The sequence below is a fragment of the Salvelinus alpinus genome, chromosome 8 (assembly GCF_045679555.1).
Source record: "Salvelinus alpinus chromosome 8, SLU_Salpinus.1, whole genome shotgun sequence".
NCBI classification, from domain to species: domain Eukaryota; kingdom Metazoa; phylum Chordata; class Actinopteri; order Salmoniformes; family Salmonidae; genus Salvelinus; species Salvelinus alpinus.
Genome location: NC_092093.1, coordinates 33,347,562 through 33,363,005, shown reverse-complemented (window position 1 = coordinate 33,363,005; position 15,444 = coordinate 33,347,562). Strand labels below are relative to the sequence as shown.

Here is a 15,444-nt window from a genome sequence, read left to right as displayed (position 1 = left end):
AAGTTAGGTCATGCAAAGGACTTTATCTAATTTCCTTCATTGCTAGCAAGCTAACGTTAGCAACCGTCGTTAGCAAACTATGTTAGCGCCGAAATTGCAGAAATGTCAACAAACACAACATTAACTAGCTACATAGCAAGACAATGCGTGTACAGGTTTTTAATACAATTACATCGCTTGTCTAACTAGCTAGTTATCGCATTGGAGAAGCACTGTAGTAGCTAGCTAGATAACTAAATTGACACATTCTAATCTGAATTCTGCAGATACTGTATTTCTGCAGAGAAGAGTGAATCCACATCAAGACCATGTCTCAGTTCTCAGCTGAGGCTGAGGCTGAACTTCAGTCTCTGTTGAGGCAACTTCTAAAAAGCATCAAAGACAGAATCTCTGGTGCACCATCCATTGAATGTGCAGAGGAAATCTTGCTTCATCTGGAGGAGACAGACAAGAACTTCCATAAGTATTCAGAAATTATTTGCTTTCTCGATTGTTACCATCAAATCTATAGTAATTTGTATCCATTTTCATATAATTCTTGTTTATTATTGGTCTCTTTTTTAGTTATGAATTTGTTAAGTACCTGCGGCAGTATGTGGAAAGCTCTCTGGGAGCAGTCATCGAGGAGGAGACAGAGAGCTGTGCCCGAGGAGAGGGATATGCTGTTGGGTCTGTTCAGGACACCTTGGTCCATGCTGTTACAAGGAAGACTAGAGAATCTGGAGAGTATGTATGGTGTCTCTCCAGTGTCCATAAAGCATTCCCAGTGAAGACGAGATGACTAACATGACTCGCCACTTATTTCACAGAATATTCCACTGCTTACAGGGGGGAGTCTGTATGTGCTTGTATGCTTCACAATGAATACAATCTTGAAGCAGGAGTGTAGACTAGATCTGGCATTGCATTCACCCATCACATTTACTTTCTCATTTGTAGATACAAGCAAATGATGCAGACATTGAAGAACACGATGATGGTAGTCGTTGAATCATTGATTAATAAATTTGAAGAGGACCAACTGAGAAAGGAGGAGATGCACAGGGAGAGCCAACATCAGCAGTCAAACAGCCATTACACAGACAACTGCTCCGACAGTGATTCATCCTTCAATCAGGTAATGGCATGTACAATAAATAGCCTACAAGTCACTCTTGATGCCCTAATTGAATTTGGTCTGCAACTCCGTAGTCTGCTACTCAGCATTGCTATATAAACGCATGATGTGTTTTTGTTTGTGCTGGCAGAGTTCATATTGATTTATAGGGGGTTTAATCTAGGCCGGGACAAAGTGAGGATCCACCCAACAATCCACTGAATGGCTTTTTATACACTATCAGAGCAGTATCATTATACCTTATTAACATATTTATTTTGGTTTGGATAAGTAATACTATTAAACGTGTAAATCATTACGTTATAGGCCACATTTGTTTGTGTTGCCTCTGAGTTGCGTTGGTAATCAGTGTAATTTATGCTGTCTAATTATACCTTACCCAGCTCAAAAAAAGGGAATGTACAGTAATTACACATTAACTACAGTTGCAAATGCTTCCATGTTTCCATACAGAGTTATGCATTTATCAAACAAGAACAGCTGCAGGTTCTTGCTGAAAAGCTTGACCCTAGTAAGCCTAAAGAGGTAAAAGGATTTCAATATGATTTCTATCCTGTATAATTTGCTAGGTTATTACTAGCGGCAGAGATTTAATTGATTGGAGCCAATGTTGTGTGGTCCCTGAGAGTGAAAGTGATGTGTTGTGCAGGTGCGCTGGGAGGCCCTGCAGGCTCTGTGCTGTGCCCCGCCCTCGGATGTGCTAAGCTGTGAGAGTTGGAGTGGCCTGCGCAGGAACCTCTCTGCTGCCTTGGCTGACCCAGACCCTGACCTCAGTGTAAGTCACTGAATAATGCTCACAGAAAAGTTGGCTCCTATGATAACATGTTCTCAGAGAGATGCCTGTCTTATGACATTTTGAAAATCATATTAAAGAGCCAACAAAGGAGAATGAATACTGTCATCCTTGTTTTGCTTATACAAGGAAAAGAGCTGGCCAGCTTAGTTTGGCAACTGATGATTTCTAATATATTAACTCAAAGTAAAGTAAGCCATCTTCACATATAGTTGCACATTGTCGGTATACTTAGAGTAGACATTTGAAACCTCAGATGAATACAAGGTCCTTAAATAGAAACGGATACTCTGATATGGGAATTCACCCCCTAGGGAACTTGTGGTCAACTTTAGTTGTTTTCAGTCTGATGAACATTTGTCACAGTGAAATTGCAACAATTCACATCTGTATGAGTCCTATTTCCCAAAGGTTGTCTGTTTCTCTCCTCAGATTTCTCAGTATTATTTTGTTTACTCTCTACTCAGGATAAGGTCCTGCGCTTTTTTGCAAAAACATTCTCCTGTTCGCCACTGAATGTAACAAGGGAGATCTACACCAGTTTAGGTAATTCATTTGTTTTTCCCATATATGTTTCTGAAATGTATAGTAAAAAAAAAAAAAATCAAAGTCTGATGTGGATGATGCATATTTTGCCTTCTGATAAATAGCCAAAAGTCTGGAGTCTGACTTCCTGTACCATAAACTGAGCCTCCCTACTGGATCAGCGGGGATTGATGTAAACAGACAGGACATTACCCGTCTCCTAAAACAAGTATGCACCCTCTCTAATGGGATACTTTCATGGCAGTTATACCTTTTCTGAAAATGATGTCATTATTATACTTTTTTTTTGTTTTTTTGCCAGATGCGGTTAATGAATGATTTTCAGAAGGAAGTAACAACCTTTTGGATTCGGCACCCAGAGAAGTGAGATGTTTGTTCTATTTTATTAAGTGATCCAAATTAATAGTTTAATCTAGAATTAGATTTAGTATCTTCTTTCTGTCACTAGGTACATGGAGGAGATAATAGAGAGTACTTTCTCTCTCCTGTCCTTCTTCCCTGAACATGGGTTAGAGACACAAGGGTCAGAGAAAGCCTTGAAGCCCATGCACCTCATTGCTTTACTGGATATCAAAGCCACCTGGTTTAAGAAGTGGATGGTGAGCACAATATTAACCTTCTCTAAACACCACAAAAAAACAATCCTCCCCATAAGTAGTCAAACCAATTGTCAGTTCTGAGTGAATATGATGTCAATCCTGTCTCTTCCAGCATGGTTACTACAGCAGGACCGTGGTCTTTAGGCTCCTGGAGAGGAAGTACAAGTCTCTGGTGAGTGAGTGATGACTCATCTTTATGGTTCTGTGACAGTGAGGGTGGTGGATTGATGACGAGCTGATGATTGTCTCTGATTGTCCTCCTTCATGATGATACGTTCGTTTCCAGTTTTATTAAGATTAAAGTTTAGATTGCCTTTATAGCTATTAAAACCTTGCCATACATTTCAGTTTTGTCTTGCAGTATACAGTTGTTGGATGTTGAAGACATTAAACCTTCTATATATCTAGTTATATTTTATTCGCAGGTAGAGTGCTGGAAAATGTATTACCCTCAAACAAATGATTTACTTTACAGGTCTTCAGTTGTATTTTTTCAGTGTTTTCAACATTCCTTTGATGATTGTAATGAGCGCTGTTCTATCCCAGATTGTGGCAGCTCTTCAGCAGTGCATTCATTATTATGACTCCTGTGACCCAGTCAGAGATGAGACGGCTGAGGTCATCCACTCTATGGAGCACCAGCACATCGGTAAATTGAACTTTCATCTACACTGGTATTTCTCCATTCTATTCAAATGATATTGTAACCAAGATCTACTGTAGCACAACACCAATAATCAACATGCAGACCTATTTTGTATTTGGTTGTTGGAGAACATTTCTAATTATTACACAGGACATTTTAATCAGTAGAGGCTAATAGCTTTTTCTGTGGCTTTTCACCTGCTGTACATCCCTTGAGAACTCAATGCAGGCGCCAGGCCCTCCCTCCCAGCTCGCCTCCACCTCTCCCTATTCACCTGGTTCACACGCCTCCTTATCCCACTGAGTGTGGGGTGTTTAGATGCTGAATAAGTCAAGTCTTTTTGAGGCGGCCCGTATCTGCAGTTATCAGACACCCGGTGGTTTGTTTTCCTCTGTCTGTGGTCTTACAGTCTGTCCTCCTCTCCAGGCCCGATGGCTCTGCTGCTATCTATCTATCGCCAGGGCCGAGGAGGGCTCCCATGCTTTGAAAGAGATTACCACTGTGTATACTGTGTAGTCTGGGGAAGAGCAGAGGAGCTGCATAGTGAAATACTGTTAGGGATGGTGGGGTTGGAGGAAATCACTGACTGGCCAAGCTCAGGGAGTAGAATAGCAAAATGTCTATAATATCAGCCAGAGTATATTCAAGTCTGGTCTTTTGAGTCTTGAGAAGCCCAGATTATGTATGGCCATGTAATATGTATTCATAATTTGGTCCATGATACAAATAATGACTTGTGTGAACTAGAGCTCACATGTAATGATTATGCAGTGAGTCAGGAAGCAGGTGCAGAAAGAGAGTTTAATAATAAGACAAGGCAGATGAACAAAACAGGAGTAGTGTACTGAATGTGAAAACAAACCAATTCTGCCTGATGACTGAGGCTACTGAGAGCTAAATAAAGGGAAGGTAATCAAGGTGATGATGAAGTCCAGGTGTGGGTAATGATGGGGAGCAGGTGGGGGTAATGATCGGGAGCAGGTGTGGGTAATGATGGGGAGCAGGTGTGTGTAATGATGGGGGGTAGGTGTGTGTAATGATGAGGAGCAGGTGTGGGTAATGATGGGGAGCAGGTGTGGGTAATGATGGGGAGCAGGTGTGGGTAATGATGGGGAGCAGGTGTGGGTAATGATGGGGAGCAGGTGTGGGTAATGATGGGGTGCAGGTGTGGGTAATGATGGGGAGCAGGTGTGGGTAATGATGGGGAGCAGGTGTGGGTAAGGATGGGGAGCAGGTGTGGGTAAGGATGGGGAACAGGTGTGGGTAATGATGGGGAGCAGGTGTGGGTAATGATGGGGAGCAGGTGTGGGTAAGGATGGGGAGCGGATGTGGGTAAGGATGGGGAGCGGGTGTGGGTAATGATGGGGGGCGGGTGTGGGTAAGGATGGGGAGCGGGTGGGTCATTTTGGGGAGCGGGTGTGGGTAATGATGGGGAGTGGGTGTGAGTAATGATGATGAGCGCGTGTGGGTAATATTGGGGAGCAGGTGTGGGTAATGATGGGGAGCACGTGTGGGTAATGATGGCGAGCGGGTGTGGGTAATGATGGTTGCCAGGACCGGTGGTTAGTAGACCGGCGACGTCAAGCCCTGGAGATGGGGAGCGGGTGTAGGCGTGACATCACCATGATTGTGCTAAACAACTAATTGTAAGCTATGTAGGAGGTAATTAGGTAAGTGAGACTGGGGTTATGGAAGTGCAGAAATTATTTAAGCATCCCTTAGGCTTTTTGAAAAAAACTTTTCCTAAGCCTGTATTCTAATTCAGACTAGCTTCTCTCTCTTCTCTCCCAATGCTATATCCACTGAGACCTAAGAATGGCCCATTATTTCAAAGGTACTGTTTCTCCTGAATACAGTACCTTTAATATTTCCTACAACCTCATGTATAGTATGGAAGGCCTAATAAAAAAGATGCGTAATGTCTCTATCCTTTATAGTTCTCCTTAAAACAGAGCGTGCCTCGTGTTGTCTTCTGTGGGGCAGCTCTGCCTTAGAGTGAGGCTGCGTTCTTGACCTTGCATTGGATGAACACAGATAAACTGATCCCGTTGTCAGTGATTGTGCAAAAGGCTTTTTTTGTCCCTTGTTTGAACCTGTATTATCAGCACTGCCCGTAGTGTTTTATTGTTTCAGCATATGCTAAAAGGTAGGTTGGTGAAGAAATTGTATTTTGTTTCATATGAAATTACATCAGCATGCTATTTGTTACATGTCGTGAATGGAGTTTCAGCTGAATAAATGTTATAGGAGTTTAGACAGCATGTTATCTCTTTTGTTCCCACTGTTGAAGCATAATCTTGTTTCTGTCCAGGCACTGCTCAAAGGACTCTCTACACTACCAAGGAGCTGGAATATATGTATTTCGTTCACTCATTATGTGTGCTTGGAAGGCTTCTCATGTACACTAATGGGAGAAAGCTCTTTCCCATCACAGTGTGGAAACGCAAAGGTATGAACAGAAATGAATACTTTTTTAAATGGAAAAAACATAGTTTGACAGTTATTTCACAGAAGATATGTAGACCCCATCCTGGAGGAAGAGCTGTTGCATTTCTCTAGGTTGCCACCCTAACTGTCTGATACATGTGTAATTTTCTTACAGATCCAGTCAGTCTGACAGACTTGGTTGTCATTCTGATTAGCATCATGTACCAACACCCCAAGCCTCCTCACAGTGACTCATCACATGCAGGTGTGGTTCACGTTGCCTCTCCCATCCCTTGACTCACTATCAAGCCTTCTTTTACACATGCTTCCCACCCTCTCATTAAGATGATGAATTAACTATGCAAGAAGGTGCAACAACAGATGAGTTGTTCCACGAAATGAGTGCCTTTTGCATCCCTTTGATATTTTAAGTAGAAATATTGCATTTAAAAGCAAGTTATATTAATGGAAGTGCACTTTAATATAGACCACATGGAGAATTCAATACATCAGATTTTTATAATGACTGAAGTCTTGTTAAAGTCCCAAAATCCAGCATTTTGATATGTCCCTCGGTGCACCCTTTTTGACATCTAGGAAGATTTTTTTTCACCTTCGTTGGCCCTAGTTCTTTTGTTGCTTTGACAAAGTCATTTCTGAATAGTATTATTTATTTTGTCGTTCACGTCTGTCTGTCCCTCATTTTAACCTTTCTCGCCCAGGGGTTCCGCTAGCGGAACACCCACAACATTCCGCTGAAAAGGCAGCGCGCGAAATTAATTTTTTTTTTGTATAAATATTTAACTTTCACACATTAACAAGTCCAATACAGCAAATTAAAGATAAACATCTTGTGAATCCAGCCAACGTGTCCGATTTTTAAAATGTTTTACAGCGAAAACACAACATATATTTATGTTATCTCACCACCAAATCCAAAAAAGCACAGACATTTTTTCACAGCAAATATAGCTTTCACAAAACCCACAAATAGAGATAAAATTAATCACTAACCTTTGAACATCTTCATCAGATGAGTCATATGACATCATGTTACACAATACATTTATGTTTTGTTCGATAATGTGCATATATATACATTAAAAAAATCTCAGTTTACATTGGCGCGTTACGTGCAGTAATGTTTTGATTCCAAAACATCCGGTGATTTTGCAGAAATACTCATAATAAACATTGATAAAAGATGCAAGTGTTATTCACAAAATTAAAGATAAACTTATCCTCTATGCAACCGCTGTGTCAGATTTCAAAATAAACTTTACGGAAAAAGAATAATCTGAGAACGGCGCTCAGAGCACAATCCAGCCAAAGAAATAGTCGCCATTTTGGCGTCAACAGAAGCTACAAAATCACTATAAATATGCACTTACCTTCGAATAACTTCATCAGAAGGCACTCCCTGGATTCCCAGTTCGACAATAAATGACTGAAAAGTTCCATAAAGCCCATCATTTAGCCACTTGTTGTTAGCATGTTCAGCCCACGAATCCATTTTCATGACGCACGAGCAATCCCTCCAGACAAAAACTCAAAAAGTTCCGTTACAGGTCGTAGAAACAAGTCAAATGATGTATGCAATCCATATTTAGGATGCGTTTAACATTAATCATCAATAAGGATCCAACCGGAGAATTTCATTGTCTGAAGAAAGAGCATTGGAACGAGAGCACTCTCTCTCGCTCGCGCGCAAAATGAGAATTTCTGAAGACCACTCAGTAAAATAGCTCATATGAGCCCCTCCTTTATAGTAGAATCATATAACCAAAATCTAAAGACGGTGACATCTAGTGGAAGCCCTAGGAAGTGTTTGCTTATCCATAACTATATGGGGTATCATTTGGCACTGTTTTGAAAATCGAGTTCTCACTTCCTGTTTGGAAGTCTTCTCAGGTTTTTGTCTGCCAAATGAGTTCTGCTCTACTTACAGACATAATTCAAACAGTTTTAGAAACTTCAGAGTGTTTTCTATACAATAGTAATAATAATATGCATGTATTACCTTCTGGGGCAGAGTAGGAGGAAATTCCGTTTGGGTACGCAATTCGTTCAAAGTGGAAACACTGCCCCCTGTCCATAACTTAAGGTCAACCTGTTACGTGAACTGAACTCTTGTTTTAATGTGGTGAAACTATTTATTTTTAAATATATATTTTAAAATAAACATTGAACATCTAATCCTGAAACCATAGTGTAAAAGCAGCTGAGCTGGTTCTACGATTTTTTGGGCTGTGTTCTAGTATTTTGTGGTTGAAAAGTGAGAGGGTCAAACATAACTTGTCAACCCTGCTACCCATAGATAGATAAGCTAGAAATGTTTTAACAATAAAGCCATTTTTGTGAAGCTTTCTTTCAATTGCCCCTCCCTGTTGCCCACAGCAAACTTCCAATTCCCCTGTCATAAGGGGATTTATGGCTGTTTTAAGATTACATTTTGGCACTTTATAGGCACTTACCATAGTAATTTTTTTATTTAACCTCGTGAGATGCGAAATAGTGCTTTATTTATTTAGTTCTTTATGACAGAATGTAAAAATTCCGTGAAATCTAAGTTTGTTTTTGCCCAAGTTACACTACTCAAAGGCACCCAATTGGTGGAACAACTCAGATACTCCAGTATGTGGCTTAGTTTTTATGACAGCCCTTTATCTTGATATGTGTGTTCTAGAGTACACCCACTTTGTGTCTGTCAGACCTTTGTCTAGAGAACGCTGTGATACTCACTGAGACGAGACATAACATCACTGAGACTCAACTTGTGTTGAGCCATTATACGCTGAGTGTACTACTGCTTTTTCTATGATACAGACTGACCAGGTGAATCCAGGTGAAAGCTATGATCCCTTATTGGTGTCACCTGTTAAATCCACTACAATCACTGTAGATGAAGCGGAGGAGACAGGATATAGAATCATTTTTAAGCATTGAGACAATTGAGACATGGATTGTGTATGAGTGCCATTCAGAGGGTGAATGGGCAAGACAAAATATTTAAGTGCCTTTGAACAGGGTATGGTAGTAGGTGCCAGGCACAACTCAATATTAGGAAGGTGTCCTTAATGTTTTGTACACTCAGTGTATATTATCTGTTGGTGACACCAACACCCATTTTATTGCCCCTTCACTTTCATGAGCAACACTACAATACCTTTACCCCAGTCAAATGATCAATAGTAATGTACCTTCCCTGTCTAACAGCATGTCCTTTGCCAGTATTCCACAGCTAAAGCCACAAACTATAGCTTAAAATAAACTTATATTTCATGGTCCTTGTTCAAATAATGATTACTGATACTTAGGAATTTTCGTGGCAGTTTCAAAAAATCTTAAACTGAACTGTCCCGTGTGTTTGTGTGCGTGGGTGTATGTGCATGTCTGCATGTGTGTCGTTGCAATTGTGTTTCTAGACACTCTCTCTCCCACCACTCTTGTAATGGAGTTGCTGAGGACCCTGGGTGACCGCACAGAGTGTGCAGTGGAGTGCCTTTACCAAACCCCTGTCATAGAGACACTGCTGGCACCCATCATCACCCTGCTCAAAGGAAAACAGGTCAGCATAAAGCAGGTCAGCATAAAGCAGGTCAGTATAAAGCAGGTCAGCATGAAACAGGTCTGTATAAAGCAGGTCTGTATAAAGCAGGTCAGCATAAAGTAGGTCAGCATAAAGCAGGTCGGCATAAAACAGGTCAGCATAAAGCAGGTCAGCATGAAGCAGGTCAGTATAAAACAGGTCAGCATGAAGCAGGTCAGTATAAAGCAGGTCAGCATTAAAGTGGTCAATATAAAGCAGGTCAGTATAAAGCAGGTCAGCATAAAACAGGTCAACATAAAGCAGGTCAGCATAAAACAGGTCAGTATAAAACAGGTCAGCATAAAACAGGTCAGTATAAAACAGGTCAGTATAAAACAGGTCAGCATAAAACAGGTCAGCATAAAACAGGTCAGTATAAAGCAGGTCAGCATAAAACAGGTCAGTATAAAACAGGTCAGTATAAAGCAGGTCAGCATGAAGCAGGTCAACATAAAGCAGGTCAATATAAAGCAGGTCAGCATAAAGCATCTGTTGCATTTTAGGTTACGTGGTACAATATCACGAAATAACTACACTAAAAAAGTACAATCTCTCAGCTCTAATGGTTATAAACCTGTATTTATTCAATATATGTAATGCAGTGTAAGCTGGGGTAAATCCAAGTGTTTATTTGGACATAATATATACAATATTTCAGTTCAGTTCTATATACAAATGAATGAACCAACATCCCCAGCATGATGTTTATTAGTATTGTAGAAATGTGTTGATGTTATGTGGTAAATTAGTTACATTTGCACTGTATGAGTTGTCTGTGTTATTTTGTATTAATTCCGCAATGTGCCCAAAGCCATTTCAATTGTGTTTTGTGTCACAGGCTAAATTAAACTCCCCAGAAACTACATTGATTCATATAGCAGACACTCTCGCAAGAATTGCCACCACTGAGCGAGGATTATCACTTTTCTTATATGAAAGAAATCTAGTTTCTGGTGAGGGGGAAGGGTAAGTAAAAACGTATTTTATACACAGGGTACTTATTCATTGTTTATTATTATGAATATTGCACTTTCAGCATCTTAAGTATACTACAAAAGTATGGCGTTTTTTCTCGTGTACTTACAGAGCACAACAATTTATGTTGGATTGTTAATCCTTGTACATCAAACAATTGAATGGTATACCAGTATGAGTGACGGCTCATGTAATCGATCAGGGTATTTTATTTGTGGTCTAGTATTTCAGCTGCCCATGTAATCGTTCAGTTCACCCAGAGGCTCCTGGCTAAAGAGCTGCCATTGTTACGGAATGCAGAGACATCCTATGGCGTGAGCGGGGCCTTCATCTTCGTGTGTCGGCAGATGTACAACACATGTGAAGGACTGCAGGTGCTCAGGCCCTATGGCCTGCATGAGTGCATCGCTGCAGCTTGGAAAAAGGTATGTTTTAACTCTACTGAAAAGGAAGCAATTTTCCATCATACTAATCAATTCTAAATTTATTGGTCGAGTACACCGTTTAGCAGATGTTATAGTGGGTGCAGCGAAATGCTTATGTTACTAGCTCCTAACAATGCAGTAAAATGTCAAACAGGTACACAAATAATCAATAAAAAAAATAGAAAGAACAAGAAATCTAGAAATAATGTAACGAATCCAATTAACAACCCAAATAGCACTTTAACAGTAATCCAAATGCAATCTATAAGTACTGTATCTATCTGTACTCCAGCACTTTGGATTTCAAATTATACAATGACTGTGAGGTTAAAGTCAGCTTTAGTTACAGCACTTTTTGTACATACAGTGGTTCTTCCTTTAAAAGTTGCGGCGTACTGCAGCACAGCTTGCGGGGTGCCGCAGAATTCTATGTCACGTTATTTAAATGTCAGCCATTGTTGCCAGAATGATGCAATTTACCACCATCTACCACAAATGGTCGCGGCATAAGCTCAAAACTTTGAAAAGAAGAACCACTGTAGTTCCCTCGTTTTAGGGGACCAATATATGAAGGGGAGAAGGCGGGTTAAATAAGGATTTTTAAGGCTTGAGACAATTGAGACATGGATTGTGTATATGTGTCATTCAGAGGGTGAATTGACAAGACTAAATATTTAAGTGCCTTAGAATGGGTTATGGTAGTAGGTGCCTGGCGCACACATGAGTGAGTCAAGAACTGCCACACTGCTGGGTTTTTCACACTCAAAAGTGTCCCGTGTGTTTCAAGAATGGTCCACCACCCAAAAGACATCCAGCCAACTTGACACAATGGTGGGAAGCATTGTAGTCAACATGGGCCAGCATCCCTGTGGAACGCATTGTAGTCAACATGGGCCAGCATCCCTGTGGAACGCTTTCAACACCTTGTAGAGTCCATGACCCCGACGAATTGAGGCTGTTTTGAGGGCAAAAGCGGGTATTAGGAAGTTGTTCCTGATGTTTTGTACACTCAGTGTATACTATATCTATATATATATACTGTATATATATATAAGGTTACATAAGCAAGATTTTAAACTTATCCTAAGACACTCCCAGTGTATCAGCAGTTTTACTAGTTTGATTACTCATTTGCCAGCTAGCATGTATGATATGCTGTTGGCTTTTATGAGCTATTGTCTACGCCTTTATCAATAGGAATTCTAAGTAATCCTTATCCCACATTCAGATACCAAACTCCACCCTCCTAAAATGTTCTCATAAACATATCATGTGAAATACAGTATTAACTATTGTACTTGGTAGGGGGAAGACATCAGAAAAATAATATTTTACCTGTTGAGTCAAATGTCAGAAAGTAAAAGTTCCTGCAGCCCTATAAAATATTTGAGAGTCATTAAATGACCATCGATGCTGGAGGTTACCGAAAACCATACTTTATGATGGACAAGCTGTATTTTGTTGATCGCAAACCTCCAGCATCCGTGGTGTCTTAAAAATCGAATAAAATTGTATTTGTCACATGTAGGCTTAACCATGAAATGCTTGCTTACGAGCCCTTCCAATGATGCAGAGTTTAAAGAAATTATTATAAAAAGAAAAATAGTAATACAAGACGAATAAAATACACAAGAATGGAGCAATATACAGGGAGTACAATTACCAGATCAATGTGCAGAGAGATAAAGAGACTTGGCATCAGGATAGATAATAATAAGAGTAAAATAAAGAACAGAGTAGCAGCAGTATATGATGAGAGTAAAAGTGTGTGTGAATGTGTGTTGATGTTGTCTCCATATGCGTGTGTGTATGTATGTTGAAGGTAAGCGTGTGTGTGCGTATGTAGTGTATATGTGTGGGTTTTCTGTGAGTGTATCAGTGTAGTTGTGTGTGTGTGTATAGTCTTGTGAGTGCGCATAGAGTCAGTGCAAGAGAGGGTCAGTGCATATAGTCCAGGTAACCATTACGTAACTATTTAGCTGTCTTATGACTTGGGGGTAGAAACAGTCTCGGAGCCTGTTGGTCCGAGAGCTGATGCTGCAGTACCGTTTGCCGGACAGTAGCTGAGTGAACAGTCTGTGGCTGGAAACTTCAGCAATTTTTATGGCCTTCCTCTGACACGTCCTGAATGGCAGCTGTCCGCACCACCCTCTGTAGCACTTTGCGGTCGAGGGTGGTGCATTTGCCATATCAAGCGGTGATGCAGCCAGTCAAGATGCTCTCCATGGTGCAACTTTTTGACGACCCTTGGACCCATGACATATCTGACCCCTCCCTGTAGGCTGTCTCATCGTCGTCGGTGATCAGGCCTACCACCGGAGTGTCGTCAGAAAACTTGATGATGGTGTTGGAGTCGTGGGTGGCTACACAGTCGCGGGTGAACAGGGAGTACAGGAGGGGACTAAGCAAACACCCTTGAGGGTCCCCCGTGTTGAGGGTCAGCGTGGCGGAGGTGTTGTTGCCTACCCTCACCACCGAACAGTTACAGAGGGTGGTGTTCAGTCCCAGGGTCCACAGCTTGGTGATGGACAATGATGTTGAACGCTGAGCTGTAGTCTATGAACAGAATTTTCAAATAGTTATTTCCCCTTTCGTCCAGGTGGGAGAGGGCAGTGTGAAGTGCAACTGAGATTGTGTCATCTGTGGATCTGCTGGGCGGTATGCTAATTGGAGTGGGTCCAGGGTGTCTGGGATGATGGTGTGATGTGTCTCATGACCAGCCTTTCAAAGTATTTCATAATGACAGCTGTGAGTGCTACGGGGCGATAGTCATTTAGGCAGGTTACCTTGGAATTCTTGGGAACAGAGACAATGGTGGTCAGCTTGAAACATGTTGGGATTACACACTGGGACAAGCAGAGATTGAAAATGTCTGTGAAGACACTTGCCAGCTGGTCTGTGCATGCTTTGAGAACGCGTCCTGGTGTTCCGTCTGGCGGCCTTGCGAGAGTTAACCAATTCTCAATTAGAGCTTCGCAACTACCCTCACAAACCCCAGAACAAAACTTTGCCTTCACAATAGCACCTCCACAAGCCAAATATCATGAAAGTTTAAACAAAACCATATTGTCTAAGGCCATTGTTTTGTGATGGGTGTTGCGTATCAGGCAGGCAGCTACAGGAGACAGAGAACTTTCTACACTGCTAATAATGAATCCCTGTGAGCCCTGTGCCTCTATGGAGGAAGGTAGAAAGACTGGAGAAATGAGATGCAGAGCCTCTAACATGACTGCTGAACTCCTCATTATTGAAGTTCAGTGTACAGGTTCAGGGGACAAAAACAAAGGCTCAAGCTGAAGGTTTCTTTTCTCTCTCACAGACAAGCTCCCTGTCAGAAAGAGTTCCCACCCCGGTTCCCGGAGCCATCCCTGGCACGTCCTCTCAGGAGCTGCAGAATGTGTACGTTTCTTTGTGTCTCCCCCTGCAGGCAAACAGCATCTATTATAATTATGTTGTGATTTTATTTTCAGTCACCCCTCTAGCATGTTGTTAGGAAGGATAAATAAGATGGAAAATAATGAGTCTTCCCATCAATCTTTCCTTCTGCTGTCTGTTCACACAGAGTGGTTTGGGAGGAGACTTTGCTGGACAACCTGCTGAACTTCGCTGCCACACCGAAAGGCCTGCTCCTCCTCCAGCAGACTGGAGCCATCAATGAGTGTGTCACCTACATGTTCTCCAGGTTTACCAAGAAACTACAGGTATGGAGAGAAAACACCATGGTAGGGATGAATAGGCAAAATTGAGTCCACTACCCTACTTAGTATTTATAACGCCCAGCTATATACAGTATACAGTTGAAGTCGGAAGTTTACATACACCAAATATATTTAAACTCAGTTTTTCACAATTCCTGACATTTAATCCAAGTAAAAATTCCATGTCTTAGGTCAGTTAGGATGACCACTTTATTTTAAGAATGTGAAATGTCAGAATAAGAGTAGAGAGAATGATTTATTTCAGCTTTTATTTCTTTCATCACATTCACAGTGGGTCAGAAGTGTACATACACTCAATTAGTATTTGGTAGCATTGCCTTTAAATTGTTTAACTTAGGTCAAACATTTCAGGTAGCCTTCCACAATCTTCCCACAATAAGTTGGGTAATTTTCCTGCTTCATGATGCCATCTATTTTGTGAAGTAAAACAGTCCCTCCTGCAGCAATGCACCCCCACAACATGATGCTGCCACCCCCGTGCTTCACGGTTGGGATGGTGTTCTGCAGCTTGCAAGCCTCCCCCTTTTTCCTCCAAACATAACGATGGTCATTATGGCCAAACAGTTCTATTTTTGTTCATCAAACCAGAGGACATTTCTCCAAAAAGT

The 15,444-nt window shown here is 41.2% G+C and overlaps 1 protein-coding gene across 4 annotated transcripts in view; it reads left to right on the top strand.

Moving 5' to 3' along the window:
- Nucleotides 1-15,444, top strand: part of LOC139582988 (protein broad-minded-like) — a 50,522-nt gene that overhangs the window by 254 nt on the left and 34,824 nt on the right. For 2 of the 4 annotated variants that reach the window (XM_071413555.1, XM_071413556.1), the window contains exons 2-19: nt 267-463; nt 565-726; nt 940-1,117; nt 1,571-1,642; nt 1,767-1,892; nt 2,378-2,456; nt 2,561-2,664; nt 2,758-2,819; nt 2,905-3,055; nt 3,168-3,227; nt 3,602-3,704; nt 6,013-6,150; nt 6,304-6,393; nt 9,554-9,696; nt 10,556-10,683; nt 10,916-11,117; nt 14,437-14,516; nt 14,680-14,818. In XM_071413555.1, the coding sequence (XP_071269656.1) occupies nt 309-463; nt 565-726; nt 940-1,117; nt 1,571-1,642; nt 1,767-1,892; nt 2,378-2,456; nt 2,561-2,664; nt 2,758-2,819; nt 2,905-3,055; nt 3,168-3,227; nt 3,602-3,704; nt 6,013-6,150; nt 6,304-6,393; nt 9,554-9,696; nt 10,556-10,683; nt 10,916-11,117; nt 14,437-14,516; nt 14,680-14,818 (2,172 nt within the window). In that variant the 5' untranslated portion in view covers nt 267-308. Of the gene's footprint in view, nt 1-266; nt 464-564; nt 727-939; nt 1,118-1,570; nt 1,643-1,766; nt 1,893-2,377; nt 2,457-2,560; nt 2,665-2,757; nt 2,820-2,904; nt 3,056-3,167; nt 3,228-3,601; nt 3,705-6,012; nt 6,151-6,303; nt 6,394-9,553; nt 9,727-10,555; nt 10,684-10,915; nt 11,118-14,436; nt 14,517-14,679; nt 14,819-15,444 lie in introns of all 4 variants that reach the window. The other 2 variants (XM_071413553.1, XM_071413554.1) reach the window with 2 other exon arrangements.